The sequence below is a fragment of the Rhinatrema bivittatum genome, chromosome 1 (genome assembly GCF_901001135.1).
Source record: "Rhinatrema bivittatum chromosome 1, aRhiBiv1.1, whole genome shotgun sequence".
Lineage (NCBI taxonomy): Eukaryota > Metazoa > Chordata > Amphibia > Gymnophiona > Rhinatrematidae > Rhinatrema > Rhinatrema bivittatum.
This window is the reverse complement of record NC_042615.1, coordinates 319,886,668-319,907,540: the sequence shown is the minus strand read 5'-3', so window position 1 is coordinate 319,907,540 and position 20,873 is coordinate 319,886,668. Positions and strand designations below refer to the sequence as shown.

The window sequence follows — 20,873 nt, the reverse complement described above, 5'->3', positions numbered from 1 at the left end:
GGCATAGATCTCTTCACCTCCCCCTACAACAACAAAGTGAGCAACTTCTCCCTTCACTGGGGGCCCGGGAGACCAGCCTCAGATGCCTTTGCCCGCCATTGGGGCAAGGGCCTTCTGTATGCATATCCTTCGCTTCCACTGGTGTTGAAAACTCTCCTAAAGCTCCAGCAAGACGGGGAGGACCATGATTCTCATGGCCCCCAGTGGCTGAGACAGGCTTGGTTCCCAATGCTTCAAGACCTCTCAATCAGGGAAACGATCAGTCTAGGGACCTCCCCCGACCTGATCACACAGGATCAAGGCAGGCTGTGCCATCCCACCCTCTGAGCACTGTCTCTGATGGCCTGGATGTTGAGAGGTTAGTCCTGCGGTCCCTTGACCTCTCTGAGGACATGTTTGAGTCCTGGTAGCTTCTTGTAAGCCGTCCACCAGGAAGTCATACATAAAACACATGGCTTGGATCCATTCACTTGTCCTACTCCCAAGTTGTTGGACTACTTGCTATCCCTTTCTGATGCTGGTCTAAAAACCAACTTGGTCAGATTGCACCTCAGTGCTATCAGGGCCTACCACCATGAGGTGGATAATTCGCTGATTTCCATGCATTCCGAGGTGAGCCGGTTCATGCGGGGTTTGCTTCAGCTGAAACTTCCCCTGCAGCCTCCTGTTGTATCTTGGGATCTTAACATAATTCTGGCTTGTCTCTTGCGAGATCCCTTCGAGCTACTGCATTCCTGCGAGTTGAAGTACTTGACATGGAAGGTTACCTTCCTGATTGCAGTTACTGCAGCAAGCACAGTTAGTGAGCTTCAGACGTTGGTAACATATCCACCTTACACACAATTTTTCTGTGACAGGGTGGTGCTTCACACCCACCCTAAGTTCCTGCCCAAGGTAGTGACTGATTTTCATCTCAACCAGTCAATTGTCCTATCTACCTTTTTTCCCAGGCCGCATTCTCATCACGAGCGGGCTCTACACAGCCTGGACTGCAAAAGAGCCTTGGCTTTCTATCTAGAGATAACAGGCAACCGACAGTCCATGCAACTCTTCGTCTCCTTTGATAAGAGCAGATTGGGAATTGCGGTCACCAAGCTCAATTTATCCAACTGGCTGGCGGATTGTTTTTCCTTCTGCTATGCGCAGGCGGGCCTTCATCTAGGCTCATTCCATCCGTGCCATGGTGTGCTGCTGATTCCTTTTACACACAAAAAACATATCACTGAAAAAACAGACAGGGCTTAGAGCTCTGGCTGCTCTCAAGACTAGACTGCAGTGCATGGCAGTGTGAGTTTACTAAAAATCACCCTTGATCACTGCTTTTCTCCTCTACCCCATCCCAGTGAACAGACAGAATTCCAGTGCCTCTGTCTCTCTGAGACAGTAAGCACTGCAGCAGTGAATAAAAGAACAATGCCCTTCCTTTACACAACTTATTCTTTCACCTTTTATTGTCTTTTACCTTTTACTTTCACTCAGAAAGAGTTCCGGAAAATACTGCCTTCCCCTGTGAATCCACCAGAGAGATGAATCTTAAAATGGAGTTTGCACAGGCTCAAACCTTTCAGTGCGAGGAAGTTAGTGTCACATGATAAAGGTGCCAGCTATTGGTTGGATAAAAAAAAATCCTTGTCCTTGATTGCTTCTCATTCCTATCATCTTCCCTCTGTCTTCCCACCTCTGCTCCAACCAGACTCACTGGCATTTCTTGGTTGCTAAGTTACCTTGAAGAGAGTGAAAGCTGAGTGACTACTACTGTTTTACTTGGGCTATAGATTTACATAAGAACATGCCATACTGGGTCAGACCAATGGTCCATCAAGCCCAGCATCCTGTTTCCAACAGTGGCCAATCCAGGCCATAAGAATCTGGCAAGTACCCAAAAACTTAGTCTGTTCCATGTTACTGTTGCTAGTAATAGCAGTGGCTATTTTCTAAGTCAACTTAATAGCAGGTAATGGACTTCTCCAAGAACTTATCCAATCCTTTTTTAAACACAGCTACACTAACTGCACTAACCACATCCTCTGCAAACAAATTCCAGAGTTTAATTGTACGTTGAGTGAAAAATAACTTTCTCTGATTAGTTTTAAATATGCCACATGCTAACTTCATGGAGTGCCCCCTAATCTTTCTATTATCTGAAAGAGTAAATATACGATTCACTTCTACCTGTTCTAGACCTCTCATGATTTTAAACACCTCTATCATATCCCCCCCTCAGCCATCTCTTCTGCAAGCTGAAAAGTCCTAACCTCTTTAGTCTTTCCGCTTAGGGGAGCTTTCTATTCCCCTTATCATTTTGGTCGCCCTTCTCCATCGCAACTATTTCTTTTTTGAGATCTCACTGCTTGTGGGAAGAGAACTTAATTTAGCACATTATCTCAAATACAATACCAAGCCTTTATTCTCTCCCTTTTGCTGGGTTTCCAGTCCCTTCAAATGCAATGCCACGCCTTTATTCTCTGCCTTTGCTGGAGACAGTTGCTGGATTTTCAGTCCCTTCAAACACAATGCCACACCTTTATTCTATGCCTTTTGCTGGATTTTTCAGTCCCTTCCAATATACTGTTACACCTTTATTCTCTGTCTTTGCTCGAGACATTTGATGGATTTTCAGCCCCTTCCTTTTCTCTATTTCCAGAAGGCTCCTCTATGATTTCCAACACACAAACACACTAAATAATACACCCCAATAGTTTACTTCTCCCCAATACTTTAAAAAGAAATTTCCCAAGCAAGACTTACTGATTCCTTTCAACCACCAGCAAGGTGATCCTCTCCGAGCTCCCACTGAATTATGGATTACTGAGCTTTTATATATTGTGCTTCTAAGGTAAATTAGTGCAAAACAATCCCTTTGGAGATTTACACTACAGTTAGTTGTCCTGCGTGACTCACCGCTGTTCTGTAGAAACATAGAAATGACGTCAGAAGACCACCAAACCGCCCATCCAGTCTGCCCAGCACACCTTTGCACTCTTTTTTTTTTTTTCTCCTCTCATACTTATCTGTTACTCTTGGCCCTTAGTAACCTTTTGGTTCTGTTTCCCTTCCACCCCCGCCATAATGCAGAGAGCAGTGTTGGAACTGCATCTAAGTGAATATCTTAATTAGTTAGGGATTATAACCGCCGCAGTAAGCAAGCTACACCCATGCTTGTTTACCCAGTCTATGTAATTCAGTCCTTGTTGGTTGTTGTCTGTATATAGATCCACTTTTCTTCATTCCCCCTGCCATTGACGCAGAGAGCTATGCTGGATATGCGTGAAGTATCAGTCTTCCTCCCTTGCCGTTGAAGCAGAGAGCTAACTTGCATTGAAAGTGAAGTATCAGACTTTCTCCCCTGCCGTTGAAGCAGAGAGCTATGCTGGATAGACATTGAAAGTGAAGTATCAGGCTTATTTGGTTAGGAATAGTAACCACCGAAACCAGCAAGCTACTCCCCGCATTTTTTGTGAATGGAAATCCTTTTTTTTTTTTTCCACATTACCTCTTGCCGTTGAAGCTTAGAGAAATGTTGGAGTCGCATTAATTGTGTGTATGTTTATTGAATAAGGGTATTATCTCCAGGTAGTAGCCGTCATTGGTATTATCTCCAGGTAGTAGCTGTCATTCCCGCAAGCCACCCACTCTTCATACACATCCTCTAGACTTTATAGATCCACAGTTTTTATCCCATGCCCCTTTGAAGTCCTTCACAGTTCTGGTCTTCACCATTTCCTTCGGAAGGCATTCCAGGCATCCACCACCCTCTCCGTGAAGAAATACTTCCTGGCATTGGTTCTGAATCTTCCTCCCTGGAGCTTTAAATTGTGACCCCTGTTTCTGCTGATTTTTTTCTCGACGGAAAAGGTTTGTAGTTATCTTTGGGTCATTAAAACCTTTCAAGTATCTGAAAGTCTGTAAATATCACCTCTGCTCCTCCTTTCCTCCAGGGTGTACATATTTAGATTTCCTAGCGTGTAGCCAGATGGACTCAGAACAAGTGGGTATAGTGTGCTCGTGCTAGCAGTTGGAGACGGATCTGATGTCAGCACGGGTACATATACCCCCACAGGAAGTGAAGCAACTCAGTAATTTCCGTCTCCAAAGCAGTTTGGAGCGCCTGCACGCTCGCTGAGCGTGTTTTCCAAATCTACTTTCTATTTTCTACTTTCTTACCTAAAGTAGTCTCACAATTTCACCTCAACCAAACCATATCTTTGCCAACCACGGCGGGTTTGAAGAAATCAGAAGAAGGGCGTTTGCTACGCCATCTCGACATCAGCAGATTGCTGCCCAGATACCTGGAAAAGACAGAAACAGTATGAAAGACGGACCATCTGTTCGTCCTTCACAGCGGGAAGAAGCAAGGGGAAGCGGCCTCTCGGCCCACCATAGCCTGCTGGATCAAGGAAGTTATCAGAGCGGCCTACGCAGAGGCCGGGAAGTCACCACCTCTGCAGGTCAAGGCTCATTCCACCAGAGCGCAGGCGGCCTCTTGGGCAGAATCTAGGATGCTGTCGCCCGCAGAAATATGTAAGGCGGCGACATGGTCCTCCTTCCATACCTTTTCCAGATTTTACCGTCTGGATGTTCAGGCCAGGGAGGACACAGCATTTGCGAGGGCAGTCCTACGCGGTCCTCAGGTAGCCTCCCGCCCAGTCCGGGAGTAAAGCTTTTGTACATCCCACTTGTTCTGAGTCCATCTGGCTACATGCTAGGAAATGTTGAGATTACTTACCTGATAATCTCCTTTTCCTTAGTGAGACAGATGGACTCAGCATCCCACCCGGCTGCCGGTGTTCATGGGTTTCACAGATTCAAGGTACGCCATGTCATTTTCTTACATAAGAGCGTCCACTCTACCAGGTGTCGATGCCTTCCGGTTGGAAGCGCTGGCGGTCTCCAGCTACTATCAATCGGCAGGGGAATCCTGTTTCACTAATTCATTGATCGTCAGTACACATATATCCATAACAGCTTTTGCAAGGAAGATTACTGAGTTGCTTCACTTCCTGTGGGGGTATATGTACCCGTGCTGACGTCAGATCCGTCTCCAACTGCTAGCACGAGCACACTATACCCACTTGTTCTGAGTCCATCTGGCTACACTAAGGAAAAGGAGATTATCAGGTAAGTAATCTAAACATTCTTCAATCTCTCTGATTAACAAATGGTGGTACATAAACAAATCAATCACACAACCTTAACAACGTTCCAAGGTAAGTAATTGAACTTTTCAACCTTTTTACTTAGGTATACTCGGCTTCTAGCATATTTCTACCTTGTGGATCCCGTTTTATATTTTTTTTCAAATATGCAAACACACTAACTTCTGCTTTTCAGTTTTATTAACCATTCCCTTCCTAATAATTCCTAACATTCTGTTTGCTTTTTTGACTGCTGCAGCACACTGAGCTGACGATTTCAAAGTATTATCCACTATGATGCCTAGATCTTTTTCCTGGGTGGTAGCTCCTAATATGGAACCTAATATCATGTAACTACAGCAAAGGGTTATTTTTCCCTATATGCAACACCTTGCACTTGTCCACATTAAATTTCATCTACCATTTGGATGCCCATCTTCCAGTCTTGCAAGGTCCTCCTGTAATGTATCACAATCCTCTTGTGATTTAACTACTCTGAATAATTTTATATCATCCGCAAATTTGATAACCTCACTCATTGTATTCTTTTCCAGATTATTTATAAATATATTGAAAAGCACCGGTCCAAGTACAGATCCCTGAGGCACTCCACTGTTCACCCTTTTCCACTGAGAAAATTGACCATTTAATCCTACTCTCTGTTTCCTGTCTTTTAACCAGTTTGTAATCCACAAAAGGACATCGCCTCCTAACCCAAAACTTTTTAGTTTTCTTAGAAGCCTCTCATGAGGGACTTTGTCAAATGCCTTCTGAAAATCCAAATACACTACATCTACTGGTTCACCTTTATCCACATGTTTATTAACTCCTTCAAAAAAAGAAGCAGAATTGTTAGGCAAGACTTCCCATGAGTTAAATCCATGTTGACTGTGTTCCATTAAACCATGTCTTTCTATACGCTCTACGATTTTGATGTTTAGAATAGTTTCCACTATTTTCCTGGCACTGAAGTCAGTCTCACTGGTCTAGGTCTAGGCTTCTCCCTAGGTTTTCCTCAGCACTGCAGTTGCACCTGTTAGCGCTAGGTTTGGTGGCTGTGGATCTATATCAGTTTGGGAGTAGCCTGTAGCTTGGTATTCACCCATTCCCTGTACGTACCAGGATCAGTCCAGACGGTGGGTTATGTCCCCCGTCCAGCAGATGGAGTCAGACCAGAACTTGAGGGCGTCACTACATATACCAGTTCACCCTCTGCTGGAGCTCAGTATCTTTCTGACTCCAGCAGATGAGTAGGGGGACCCAGTAGCTCCCCCAGGGTAACAGGGTTTTTCAATTTCTTGATTCTTTTCTCCTATTTGGTCCTGTCATTTTCTTCTTTGAACATTTTGGATCAGTAAAGTTTAATTAAAAAAAAAAAAAAAGCTCCAAATTTTGAGAAGGCGTTTCTCACTTGTGCTGCCTCTTGCTGCTTTTCCTTTCTCACTCGTTCTTGGCGGTAAGTGTGAGTTTTCCTTTTTTTTTCTTCGCAGGCTTTTCCTCTTCGGAAGTTCGAGGGGTCCCGTGGATGCCGGTGGTTCCGGCCTCTCCACGCGGTTGTTAAGAGTCCCGCGGCCCGGCGGCTGTTTCGCGGGCTTGCTCCGGGGGCAGGGGGCTCCCTCCCCCGACGACTAGGGACCTCCTCCGGCGGGTCATGTAGGCCTTTTAGGCCCCCCTGTGGCACCCCTCCGCCCCTTCAAACCCCCCCCCCCCCCCCCCCCGAGGCGGCTCTCCCTCAGCGATTTCATGCCGCGGCTGGCAGTGTGTGCGGCCTGCGGCGAGCCAGGAGTGCATTTTTCGCGGGAGGGAGTTTGTGAACGGTGTTCGCGGTCGCCTGACGCATCTGTGGGCCTACCCTCCCCACAGCCCGGGCGGCGCGGGACAGCCACGTCGCCGCCGATGGCGGGAACGGCGGCCATATTAGGGGTGCATCGTGAGGTGGCCAGTGCCTCAGAAGGAGAAGGGATGTCCCGGAAGATGTTGCACCCGGTTTTGCCTCCCGACGGCCCTGTGCCCGATCCATGTCTTCAGGTAGGTTCCTTCTCAGGGGCTTCATCCAGCTCGGCGTTTTTTTCTCCGGAGTTCATCCTATTAATGCATATTTGCAGGGACGGGGGGGGCCCGGGGGGGTCTTACTCGGGGCCTCCTTCCCCCAAGGTCCCTAAGATTTCTCCTGGTCCGCAGGACCCACTCGGGTCGGGTCCGGGGATCCCTCCCTTGCCACCCCGGCGTACCTCGGGGGCGGCCTCTCCGGTAGGGGATGACCCCCCAGATCCCCCGGAAGCGCATGCGGACGGACAAACTGATGGGGATGATCCACGTGCCCTGCGGATCTTTCAGAAGGAAGAACTAGATGAGCTAATTCATCATATTATTCAGGAGCTGGACCTTGATCCACCGCCGGACCCTCCGGTTCCAGTGGCCCCGACCGTCGCCACGTCGTCGCGAAAAGGGGACCCAGTTCTCGCCGCTCTCCGACCTAGGGCGAAGGCCTTTCCCATACATGAGTCCTTTCTTCAGCTCCTCACCAGAGAATGGGACACTCCCGAAGCGTCCTTGAAGGTCACCCGGGCCATGGAGAGGCTGTATCCGCTGCCGGAGGATTTCTTGGACCTCATCAGGGTCCCCAAAGTGGATTCAGCAGTTTCAGCGGTGACTAAGAGGACGACCATTCTGGTCACGGGCGGCACGGCCTTGCGGGATACGCAGGATCGCAAACTGGAGGGTTTCCTCAAGACGGTTTTTGAAGTCTCCGCCTTAGGAATGCGAGCAGTAATGTGCAGCTCGCTCGCACAACGGGCCAGCCTGCTCTGGGTGCAACAACTCCTCACGTCTCAGGACCTTCCTCCCGAAGAGGCTGCCCAGGCGGACCGCCTGGAGTCGGCCATAGCGTATGGGGCGGATGTTCAGTACGACCTCTTTCGCGTATTGGCGAGGTCCATGGTTTTGGTGATCGCAGCCCGGCGGCTCCTGTGGCTCCGTAACTGGGCGGCGGATGCTTCCTCTAAGTCTAGCCTTGGCTCCCTCCCTTTCCGAGGCAAGTTCCTGTTTGGGGAGGACCTGGATCAGATTATAAAGTCTCTGGGGGAAAATTCGGTCCATCGGCTTCCCGAAGATAGGCAGCGCTCCTTCAGATCTTTCTCCTCAGGTAGAACCAGGGCCAGGGCGCAGCGGCGTTACAGGTCTTACCGACAGCCTAGTTCTCGGCCACCACCTACCAGGTCCCAGCCCTGGTCGCGTTCCTTTCGTGGTCGAAGGCCCACGCGGGAAGGTTCGGGACCGGGGAATCCTCCCTCAAAGTCCACACAATGATGCCAGAGTAGCCCACTCCTCCACGCCCCGCATCGGGGGGCGACTCACACAATTCTACGAGGAGTGGGTAAATATCTCCACGGACCAGTGGGTACTGGACACCATAAGGGACGGCTACGCTCTGGAATTTGCCCGCCCACCGAGGGACAGATTCATCTTCTCCCCCTGCGGTTCGGACCTCAAGAGGATGGCAGTTCAACAAACGTTAGACCGGTTACTGGAAATAGAGGCTATAGTTCCCGTTCCCTTCGGAGAGGTGGGCTCGGGCCACTATTCCATTTACTTCGTCGTTCCAAAGAAGGACGGTTCCTTCCGGCCTATCCTGGATTTGAAGGAAGTAAACCGGTCTCTGAGGGTCAGTCGGTTCCGCATGGAAACTCTTCGGTCTGTGATCGCCGCAGTGCACAAGGGGGAGTTCCTTGCTTCCCTGGACCTGACGGAAGCTTACTTGCACATTCCCATCCTTCCGGCTCACCAGCGGTACCTCCGTTTCAAGATTCTAGGTCAACATTTCCAATTCAGGGCTTTACCCTTCGGCCTGGCGACCGCCCCTCGGACCTTCACCAAGATCATGGTGGTGGTGGTGGCAGCAGCCCTTCGCAAGGAGGGCATCCTAGTACATCCCTATCTGGACGACTGGTTGATTCGCGCGAAATCCTTTGCACACGGGCAGATTTCAGTGGACAGAGTCATTCAGGTCCTCCGATCCCTGGGCTGGGTGGTGAACCTCGTCAAGTGTTCCCTAGTGCCGTCTCAACGCTTAGACTTCTTGGGAGCCACCTTCGACACAAGCCTGGGCATGGTGTTCTTACGCCCGGACAAGGCCCAATCATTGAGGGAGCATGTCTGTCTGTTCTCGGCTCTGGCAGAACCCACCGCCTGGAACTATCTTCAGCTCCTGGGAATGATGGCTTCCACCATCGACATGGTACCCTGGGCGTTTGCACACCTACGACCCTTGCAGGCGTCGCTTCTGTCCCGTTGGAAACCAATCTCGCAGGAGTATCAGGTGATTCTTCCTCTCCCACAGGCTGCCAGGGAAAGTCTAGCTTGATGGTTGGTACCGTCGCACCTGGCGCGCGGAGTATCCCTCGAGGTGCCCAATTGGGTGGTGGTGACTACCGTTGCCAGTCTCGTCTGATGGGGCGCCGTCTGCGAACTAAGCGTCACGCAGGGGACATGGTCACCAGCGGAGGCGAAGTGGCCGATCAATCGCCTGGAAACAAGGGCCGTACGCCTAGCACTTCAGCGGTTTCTTCCCCTGGTCCGGCACAGAGAGGTAAGGATTCTCTCGGACAACGCAACCACTGTAGCTTACATCAATCGGCAAGGGGGAACGCGGCGCAAGCATGTCTCCCTCGAGTCAACGCTCCTGATGGCCTGGGCAGAAAGGCATCTCGTCCGAATCGCGGCCTCTCACATCGCCGGGGTGGACAACACTCAGGCGGACTACTTGAGCCGTCAACAGCTGGATCCCGGAGAATGGGCGCTCTCCGACGAGGCGATGCATCTCCTCGTTCGCCGTTGGGGAACCACGTGCCTGGATCTGATGGCATCTCATCTCAACACCAAGGCGCCGCGCTTCTTCAGTCGCAGAAGGGAGCACGGCGCAGAGGGGGTGGATGCCTTGGCGCTGCCATGGCCGTCAGATCAGCTACTCTATGTCTTCCCTCCTTGGCCCCTGGTGGGAAAGGTCCTTCGCAGGATAGAGCACCATCAGGGTCCCGTGATTCGAGTGGCCCCGGAGTGGCCCCGGCGGCCATGGTTCGCAGACCACCTGCAGATGACGGTGGATGGCCCGATCCGACTGGGTCATCTCCCTCGTCTGCTGCACCAGGGTCCGGTATTTTTCGAGCAGGCAGAACTCTTTTGATTGCGGCCTGGCTTTTGAACGGCACCGCCTCCGTCGAAGGGGCTACCCGGAGGCAGTGATCTCGACTATGCTACGGTCCCGTAAACCTTCCACCTCCGTTGCCTATGTCAGAGTCTGGAAGGTCTTCGAGGTTTGGTGTTCCAACCAAAGGGCTCGGCCCACGGAGGCGACGGTTCCAATGATTCTCCAGTTTCTACAGGATGGCCTGGATAAGGGCCTCGCCTATAATTCTCTCCGTGTCCAGGTGGCAGCCCTGAACGCCCTGGTGCAGAAAGACAGCGCTCTTCCCCTTCAACCGGATATCGCACGTTTTCTCAAGGGGGTCAAGCATCTACGATCACCAGTCAGGGATCCTTTCCCTTCCTGGAGTCTCAACCTGGTTCTTCGGATGTTATCGGGCTCACCTTTTGAGCCGCTTCAAGGGGCTACCGTTAAGGATCTGACTCTCAAGACGGTGTTTCTCGTAGCCATCTGTTCAGCACGCCGCATCTCGGAGCTGCAAGCTCTATCCTGCAGGGAACCATATCTTCGATTCTCGGATTCGGGAGTCTCCCTCCGGACGGTACCGTCCTTCATCCCGAAGGTGGTGTCGTCCTTCCACCTGAATCAGACGGTGGAACTGCCGGCGTTTGCCCCGGAGGAACCAAGGTCTCTCCGTCACCTTGACGTCAAGCGTTCTCTGCTTCGCTACCTGGAGGTCACAAATGACTTCCGAGTCTCCGATCACCTGTTTGTGCTCTGGTCAGGCCCGAAGAAAGGGTCACCGGCCTCGAAGACGACCATTGCGCGCTGGATAAAGGACGCCATTTCCACTGCTTATATTGGAGCGGGTCGGAGTCCACCTCGGTGTCTCTCAGCACACTCTACACACTCCCAGGCGGCGTCCTGGGCGGAGTCTCGTTCTGTTTCTTCGCAGGAAATTTGTCGGGCGGCGACATGGAAATCGCTGCACACCTTCTCCAGATATTATCGGCTACACTTGGCGCCGGAGGCCTCGGGTCACTTTGGTGATCAGGTACTCCGAGCAGGTCTCTCAGGGACCCACCCGAATTAGGGAAGCTTTGGTACATCCCACCGTCTGGACTGATCCTGGTACGTACAGGGAAAAGAAAATTATTCCTTACCTGCTAATTTTCGTTCCTGTAATACCATGGATCAGTCCAGACGCCCACCACTCTGGGATTTTGGCTCCTGCTCGGGTCCTTACGTGTAGCTGTAATTCTGTCTTTTCTCTGTCTCTTCAATTTTTACTTATTGATGTGCACAGCTCCTCACAAGTTGGCTGTTTCTGGTCTCATTGGCCGGTTGTTTTTACATGTTTCTTGTTCCTTCATGGTTAAGGTTCTTTGATCCAAAATGTTTTTTGCTCTTTTGGGCTTTGCTATTTGTTATACTGAGCTCCAGCAGAGGGTGAACTGGTATATGTAGTGACGCCCTCAAGTTCTGGTCTGACTCCATCTGCTGGACGGGGGACATAACCCACCGTCTGGACTGATCCATGGTACTACAAGAACGAAAATTAGCAGGTAAGGAATAATTTTCTTTTTGTGAGGGCTACCATCCTCCTTGTCCTAGGAGAAAGCAGTGTTGCTTACCTGTAACAGGTGTTCTCCTAGGACAGCAGGATGATAGTCTTCAGGAAACCTGCCCACCATCCCGCAGAGTTTGGTTTCTACTATGTTTATTTTATTATTCTGTTATGAGACTGAAGGGTGGACCCCACATGGATGCATGGATAGTGGTATGCTGGGCATGCTCAGTGTGCCTAGTCAAAGTTCTAGAATCTTTGACAGATATTTTTCATGCCGGGCTCCATCCGATGATGTCACCCATGTGTGAGGGCTAATATCCTGCTGTCCTATGAGGACACCTGCTACAAGTAAGCAACTCTGCTTTCTCTCTTTCTCAAATGGTGAGAACTCTGTGGTACAGTGTGGCGTTGCTCTGATATCCATTAGCATTAGAGGGAATTTGACATCCTAGTCCATATCTGATGTAGACACATACTTCTATCGAATGCTGATTATGGTTTTCTGTATTCTCTTTGTCTGGATGATTGTGGGCGATATAATATGTGCAGCTTACTTTTCACAACCTGTAGTTTATGCTTAATTACCTGTCTAGTAAAATGTGGGCCTTAGTCGGAATCTGCTTTCATGGGCAGACCCCAATGACTGAACACATGATTCAAGAGTAGGGTGGCTATTGTTTCGGCAGTAGTGTTCAGGGTAGGAATGTTTAGTACCCATTTGGTAAACATGCATGTCACAGTGAGCATATATTTGTTCCCTGTAGAGGACTGGCCTACAGGACGATCCACTCTATTTGAATATCAGACCAGGGCCTGATAATACCTCTATTCTGCAAAGGCACTCTGTGTTTGGGAGAAGTGGGATGGAACCTGCAGCAAGTGAGACAACCCTTTGTATATGATTTTACATCCTGGTGCATGTGAGGCCAGTATGCCACTTGTTTCAGCACTTCATAAGTGATCTTGTTGCCCTTGTGTCCTGCGTATAGCTCATCATGTGCATGTTGTAACATAATTCCCCTATAGCAGGGATGGTGAACTCCAGTCCTCAAGGACCGCAAACAGGCCAGGTTTTCAGGATATTCACAATGAATATGCATGAGAAAGATCTGCATGCACTGCCTCCATTGGATGCAAATCTTTCTCATACATGCTCATTGTGGATATCCTGAAAATCTGGCCTGTTTGTGTCCCTCGAGGACTGGAGTTCGCCATACCTGCCCTATAGGATTCCAGGACTATCCACTGTGTGATTCCATTCTTACTCAACCATATCTACAGATCCTTTATCATCTGAAACTGATTCCTGGAAGCATAGAGGAGCCGTAACTCCTCGTGTGCCTGACAGTCTCTTTCTTTGATGGGATTTGCATCAGGAGCCTGAATAAAGTCATAGAACTTTCCCAGTGTAGGATCTCCCTTCTGGGCATTAAGTGAATTGAAGGCTGGCACTTCGCTACACCACTGGGGAATCGGGATAGTGACCTGTGTAGCCTGGTTACTGCCTTCAGTTCTACCGCGGAGCATTCCTTCATTTGCCAGAGCCTATCCGATGTGGCACGTTCCTTGTCAAGTTGCTCTGCAAAGTCATTGCCGACCTTGTCGGAGGCCTTCACTTTAGAACCTTTTACCTTTTTCCAGTAGACTGTCTTTTCTTTTGCTTGCACTAACTGAATCTAAGGCCAAAATCAATTCTCTGTGTTTGACCAGTTACTTTTTTTTTTTTTGTTTAGCATTTGATTCACTTTCCAGTTAGGCAGATGTATCATGAAATTGTCTGATGTAGTCAGAATCTGTCATATTATGATGGTCTGCAAACCATGCTGTACTGCAGTTTGCACAGCTACCAGTGCTGCAGTAAGTTATACATACTGATTAGATTTGGATCCCAGAGCATAACTGAGGGGATCACAGGGATAATCCTTCTCCCTTACTATTCCTACTCTGGCTATTAACTTGTGATCAGTTTCCCTGTGGAAAACACAACCATCAACATAAACTTGTGGAAATTGTTGCAAGCCTTCTTGTCATAAGCATAATGATGGTGATTCTATCACCTCTCCTTCAGGTTCTGAGATCAAATCCAGTTCTCTCTTAGCAACGCAATCATGAAATTCGGCTAAAATTTGAGCCACAACACTTTTATGATCTTGGGCATGTCGCATCTCAAGTGGCCAACCTTGAAGAGTGAGTGTCCAGGAAGCAATTTTGCTGCTGGAGACTGGCTAAAAAGTTTATACACTGGTAACACATCTCTACTATTAGTTTTTGTCCTTACACATAACTCCCGAAGTGTTGAAGAGCCCATACTGTGGTTAGGGATTTCTCACACTCATAATATTTCTCTTCCAGTTCTATAAGTGCTTTACTGGCATATGCCACAACATGCCAGTCAGTATCATGTTTCTGGTACAAAACAGTATTCATGCACTCTGCAGTGAAGGCTACTTCCGGGAAGAAATCCCTGCTGCTTTCTGGATAAGCAAGACATGAGGCTTTACCTAGAATTCCCTGTACTACTGTCTCGAGTGAGTGGGCTGTCAGCTGAAGATGACTCTTGGGATGGGATCCCATTGATGGTTCTGTTCCTTGAGTTGCATTCTGCAGGATAGCGCAGTAAGCCCCAGGAGTGCAGGAGCAGGCCAATACCCTCATGGGTGTGGAGGAAAATGGTATGGGCCAGTCGCCAAATATCCTATTGTGGGGGCCTATTCAACATGGCCATGGCCTGAGACCTTAACTTACACCCGAGGAATAGGCTGCGTATGGCATCTCTTGCATGTGTGGGGTAGCAGGCCAGCTTGGACCCAGTACACATTGGGCACCATGAAAGAAGGCATTGGTGTTTGATGTGGCCCATGCTGCCAACCAGGCATTAAGAAGCTGGCCCCAGCTGTACGATGCTGACTGGCTGCCTATTGTGCTCTGAAATAGATTCTGACAGCAGAAACTGTACCTGCTGTGTATATTCTGTGCTCTGCAATGCCTGCTTGTGTTCCTGTTCACCTGGAAGGGTTGCTCCCAGGACCACACCAGTGACATGCACCTCCTCTCTGTGCCTCTTTCCTTTCAATCAGCTCTCCATTTCCAGTGCCCCCTTCCTGCCTACGAGGAGTCTTGTAACATGCACTGGAGCATGGACTGTGATCTTGTGCTGAGTAGGCCATAATGGTGGCTTTGAAATGCTAAGAGAAATTAGGGACGCTAACCAAATTGGTAGTGCGGTAATAATGGGAGATTTCAATTACCGTAAACAACAAGGGCAACCAATTAAGATTTAAATTATAACCTAAGTGACGGTGTCATCAAGCCAGACGTTGTGATTTTAACCCAAAACCCAACCGGTCTTCTAATCATTCACCATCACTAAAAATATTTTAATTTTATTAATTGAAAAATAATTTTTTGAATTTTTGAAATATTTAGCATAAGGTTAAAAAGTCAATCAAAAAGACTTTCAAAAACAGTCTTTAGTAGACACTCGACTCTGTTGACAATGTGAAGAAGAATTAATAAGCAATCTCTCAATGCAAGATATAAACACAGCCCAACACGGCCAGTGTTGTTTGGCAAGGAATTGGAGGATCTTATTGAATCCTTGGGTGAGAATAAGGTGCATCGGCTGCCGGAGGATAGGCCAAGGTACCGTGGGGGTCCAGCCTCTCGTCCTCATTTTCGCGGCAGTCGTCAGTCTCAGACGTCTCGGGGATCTAGTTCTTCTTTTATTCACAGTGCTAACCGACAGCAGTCTTATTCTCAGTCCTTTCGTGGCCGCCATTTCGGTCGTCTGGGAACCAGTTAGAATGTGCAGGGAGGTAAGCCTGCACAATGATGTGCAGCCGGTCCATTCCTTCGTTCCCAAAATTGGCGGCAGGTTGAGCCGGTTTTACGAGGAATGGACCAGAATCTGTCAGATCAGTGGGTACTAGAGGTGATAAGACACGGTTACGCGTTAGATTTTTTACACCGGCCGTCCTGGTGTTTCCTGGTGTCGCCTTGCGGTTTTTCAGAAAAACGCCGGGTGGTACGGGCGACGCTGGCTCGGCTTCGCGAGCTCGGGGCAATTGTTCCGGTTCCCCACGCCAAGCTCCGCATGGGCCGATATTCCGTTTACTTCGTAGTACCCAAGAAAGAAGGAAAGTTTCGTCCCATTCTCGAACTGAAGAGTGTCAACAGATGTCTGCGAATTTCTCGTTTTTGGATGGAAACGTTGCGTTCAGTGAATCGCATCTGTGAGAAAGGGGGAGTTTCTGGCCTCCCTGGATCTCACGGAGGCGTACCTCCATATTGCATTCGACCGGACCACCAGCAGTTTCTCTGTTTTGCAGTGCTGGGTCAGCATTTCCAGTTTCAGGCGCTTCCGTTTGGCCTGGTGACGGCTCCTCGAACGTTCACCAAGATCATGGTGGTGGTGGCAGCGCGACTGCGCAAGGAAGGTCTGTTGGTTCATCCGTATTTATTTATTTATTTAGAATTTTTATATACCGACATTCTCGATACAAATATCAAATCAGGTCGGTTTAGACGATTGGCTGATCCGGGCCAAGTCAGAATCGCTTTGTCAAGCGGCTGTTCAGCGGGTGCTCCAGCTGTTGCGTTCTCTTGGTTGGGTGGTCAATGTGTCCAAGAGCCACCTGGTGCCGTCGCAGTCCCTGGAGTTTTTGGGAGCTTTGTTCGACACGTGTCAAGGAACAGTGTCGCTCATGCAGGGACGAATGCTCAAATTGCAGAAGCAAATTCGACGATTGTTATCCAAGCCGGTACCGATCGTCTGGGACTACTTACAGGTATTGGGGTCCATGAATTCTACACTGGAATTGGTTCCATGGGCATTCGCTCACATGCGTCCTTTGCAGACAGCGTTGCTATCCCGCTGGCGCCCAATATCGGAAGACTTTCACCTCGCCTTACCATTGACCCAGGAGGCCAGGGACAGCTTGGCCTGGTGGCTGTGTCCGAACAACTTGAGTCGAGGGGTCTCTCTGGAAATTCCATCGTGGACAGTGGTTACCACGGACGCCAGTCTATACGGTTGGGGAGCAGTCTGTCTCCGGCAGTCAGTTCAGGGTCAATGGTCGCCTCGGGAGGCATCGTGGTCCATCAATCGATTGGAGACTCGAGCAGTACGGCTGGCTCTGTTGCAGTTTCTTCCTCTCATCCGCGGTCGGTCCGTCAGGATCCTTTTGGACAATGCGACCACGGTGGCTTACATCAATTGGCAAGGAGAGACCAAGAGTCAGGCGGTGGCAACCGAAGCCCAGTCATTGATGATATGGGCGGAGAAACATCTGAGCAGTATTGCGGCCTCTCACATAGCTGGGGTAGAAAACGTCCAGGCGGATTTCCTCAGTCGACACTGGCTGGATCCCGGAGAGTGGGAGCTCGCGGAAGAAGCGTTCCAGCTCATCTGTGCCTGATGGGGCACACCCGCAGTCGATCTGATGGCAACTTTCAAGAATGCAAAAGCTCCCCATTTCTTTGCTCGACGTTGGGAGACGGCGGCGGAAGGAGTGGGCGCTCTGGTATTACCGTGGCCGACCGATGTGTTGCTTTATGTGTTTCCCCTGTGGCCTCTCATAGGCAGGGTGTTACAAAGAATAGAGGTGCACCCAGCGGACGTGGTAGTAGTCGCTCCCGAATGGCAGAGGCGACCGTGGTTCGCAGATCTGCTGAACCTGGCGGTCGAGGAACCACTTCGTTTTCCATGTCTCCCGGATCTCCTGCATCAGGGGCCCGTTTGTTTCGACCTGGTCGATCGCTTTTATCTAGCGGCATGGGTGCAAGTAGCGGCTCTGGGTTCCTTGCGAGGACGAATTCATGGAGCGTCATTGGCAGCGCATCCGGATGTAGTGCGTTTTCTTCGGGGGGGCGAGGCATTTGCGTCCTCCGTTTCAGCAGCCTTGTCTGTCCTGGAATTTGAATGTGGTCCTTAAGGCATTGTGCACGGCGCCTTTCGAAACTATTCGCAAAGTCACCCTTAAGGACTTGACTCTGAAGGTGGTGTTCTTGGTGGCCATTGTATCGGCGCGACGGATATCTGAGCTTTCAGGCTCTGTCGTGTCGAGAACCTTTCTTGAGGATTTCGGAGTCGGGGATCTCGTTGCATACGGTTCCGTCCTTTTTACCCAAAGTGGTTTCATCGTACCACATGAACCAGACGGTCGAGCTACCATCTTTTTTGCAGGTGGATGCTTCAGATCCCATGGCTAAGGATCTTCATAAGTTGGATGTGCGACGCGCGCTGTTACAATATCTGGAGGTCACCAATGCCTTTAGAGTGTCCGACCATCTATTCGTGCTCTACAGTGGTCCTCGGCAGGGTAATGCGGCCTCCAAGACTACCATTGCTCGTTGGTTAAAAGAAACCATCCGATCAGCATACCTTTTGCAGGGTCGGTTGCTACCCGCGGGGCTGCGAGCCCATTCTACTCGCGCCCAGGCCACTTCCTGGGCGGAATGTCATCATATCCCTACTGAGGAGATCTGTAGGGTGGCCACCTGGAAATCGGTACATACGTTTGCCCAGCACTATCGATTGGATGTTAAGGCTCCAGGGCCAGCGGGGTTTGGAGAAGGGGTGCTTAGAGCAGGCCTCTCCGGCTCCCAACCCAAGTAAGGTAAGCTCTGGTACATACCAGGAGTCTGGACTGATCCGGGTACGTACAGGGAAAAGAAAATTAGGTTCTTACCTTCGCTAATTTTTGTTCCTGTAGTACCACGGATCAGTCCAGATTCCCACCCAGTTGTGGGGCTGATGCCAGGAGAGGCGGTGTGGTCTGTGTGTTAGTATCTTTATCAGCCAGAATGAGTTGATGTTCGATACCTCGAGTTCTGTTCCCAGTTGGGGAGTTGTACATCGGTATCGAGGTCATTGATTATCTAGTTTAGTTGAAGTTTTGGGTGTTGTTCTGCTTTGACATTAAGTAATACTGCCAGACTGTAGGTGGCACCAGCCTAGATATAGGCGGAGTTTGGTTTGTAAACTTCTGTTTCCATCTGCTAAAGGGGGGGCAAAACCCAGGAGTCTGGACTGATCCGTGGTACTACAGGAACGAAAATTAGCGAAGGTAAGAACCTAATTTTCTTGTAGTGAGTTTGGTTGGAATGCTCTGTTTTAAACTATATTAGTTGCTGTCCTAGAGATCAGAACCCTTCTATGAATGAATATGAACACTATGATATGCAGGTCTGACTTAAATAATCCCCAAAATATTTTATCCTTTGAAAGCTTTGTTTTTCATGGTCAGTCTCTATTAATATGGGTTGTATATCATAAAATTATTTAGTAAAATTAGATTGCAATGTAAAATGCTTGTAGTAGTGTGGTTTTGTTTCATAGATCTGTGTACAGTAAAGTGCAAATATTATATAGTATAAATGTAATCATACTGATGATGCAATATTTTGTCATATGTATTCATTGAGATACTCAAACCAATTTTAAGACTATCCTTTCCCACCATTTAAATGGAAACATTAAGATTTGATTTTGAATTATTGTTCATTTTTTGCATTTTGAGAAATGTGATATGATTTTTTTTTTTTTTTTTTTTTTTTTTTTTTTTTTACATTTTGTGGAGTACAGAAATTCCAAAGTGTTTACTAAAACAACCTTTGTTTTCTTGTATGAGAAGAAGAGGAAGAGACAGTAGTTCTGTGAAAGCTGGCTATGTTTTCAAGAACTTGACCCCATCCATGTTTTTCTGTTTGTACAGGATACACCTAATAGATGAGTTTAATACAGATATGAATATTTTTATATTTCTCCTGTCTACCAAAGCGGGTGGACTTGGCATTAACCTTACCTCAGCAAATGTGGTTATTCTTCATGACATTGACTGCAATCCTTACAATGACAAGCAAGCTGAAGATCGATGCCACCGAGTAGGGCAGACCAAGTAAGAGGCTACTATTTTTTTAATAAATAAAACTAGGAAAACTGCTACCATATTTTCCACAAGCAATTGGAAATATGAACTCTCATCACTGGAGTTAGTATTACAGCTCCTTGATACAGTGTTTTAAGGTTTTAGCAGTGGGTACATCTAGTAATAATAAAATATATCCTGCTTTTTGCTTCTCTTTGTAATGTGGTTTTGCCAATCTGGTCATTTTAATTCTGTGACATAATTGCATTTAATTCAGATTTACTTTTCATGTTTCCTAGAGAAGTACAAGTGATGAAACTGATCAGCAAAGGAACAATTGAGGAATCTATGCTCAAAATCAGCAAGCAGAAACTAAGGCTGGAACAAGATATGACCACAGCGGATACAGGTAAGTATGTTTAGATTGATTTCACATTGGCCTTCTGCTTAAAGAAAATGGCAAAGGGGGGCACATGGAGCTCTTTGAAAGTCATAGTTTCAAAATAAAGTATATTTTGTATTTTAAAAAGCCCATTCAGCTTCATCACTTCACACTGGCAATGTTATATATCCCACAAAGGACTGCTTAGAAACAGTGGGTTTTCTTTATTTTGTGGTACCTGCTGCTTTGTTTATGAAATACTGGAAGGAGGGTTGTACAGGGATGAAAAATAGTTCTATAACATTGAATGCAATTTTTAACTCCCTTGGGGGAAAAATATCGTTTTTCTGAATTTATTTTTTATTTGGGCAGCAAAGACAACCCATGCAGGCACGAAGAACATTTTATTTTTTTTCAATTTAAATGTTTTTATTGTTTTTGGCGAAAAGACACAATATAAACAAATGACAAGTAAAACGCAACAGAAGCATATTAAACCAGGGGTCCCCAACCATCAGTCTGCGGACCAGTACCGGGCCGTTGGGGGGTTTTCGCCGGTCTGCGGCGCCGCTCTCCCCGGCTGCCGTTCATTGGCTGCCGCTGCTGTGGGGAGGCGAGGCGAGGCTGGAGACCCGCCTCCTCCAAACCCACGACCCGAAAAGCAAATTAGTGCGTCGCGGCTGAGCGGTGAACTATGTTGCCGGAGCCACGCGGGCAGGAAGGAGGAGGAGCTTCAGCCGCATGCAGAAGAGGAGCATTGCGGCCCGAGAAAACC

General features: G+C 48.5%; 1 protein-coding gene across 1 annotated transcript in view; it reads left to right on the top strand.

The window, feature by feature from the left end:
• The window catches only part of SMARCAD1 (SWI/SNF-related, matrix-associated actin-dependent regulator of chromatin, subfamily a, containing DEAD/H box 1), a 470,565-nt gene that overhangs the window by 428,112 nt on the left and 21,580 nt on the right, over positions 1-20,873 (top strand). Inside the window, exons 22-23 of the mRNA XM_029597690.1 lie at positions 19,564-19,746; positions 20,016-20,125. Of these exons, the coding sequence (XP_029453550.1) occupies positions 19,564-19,746; positions 20,016-20,125 (293 nt within the window). The remainder of the gene's footprint in view (positions 1-19,563; positions 19,747-20,015; positions 20,126-20,873) is intronic.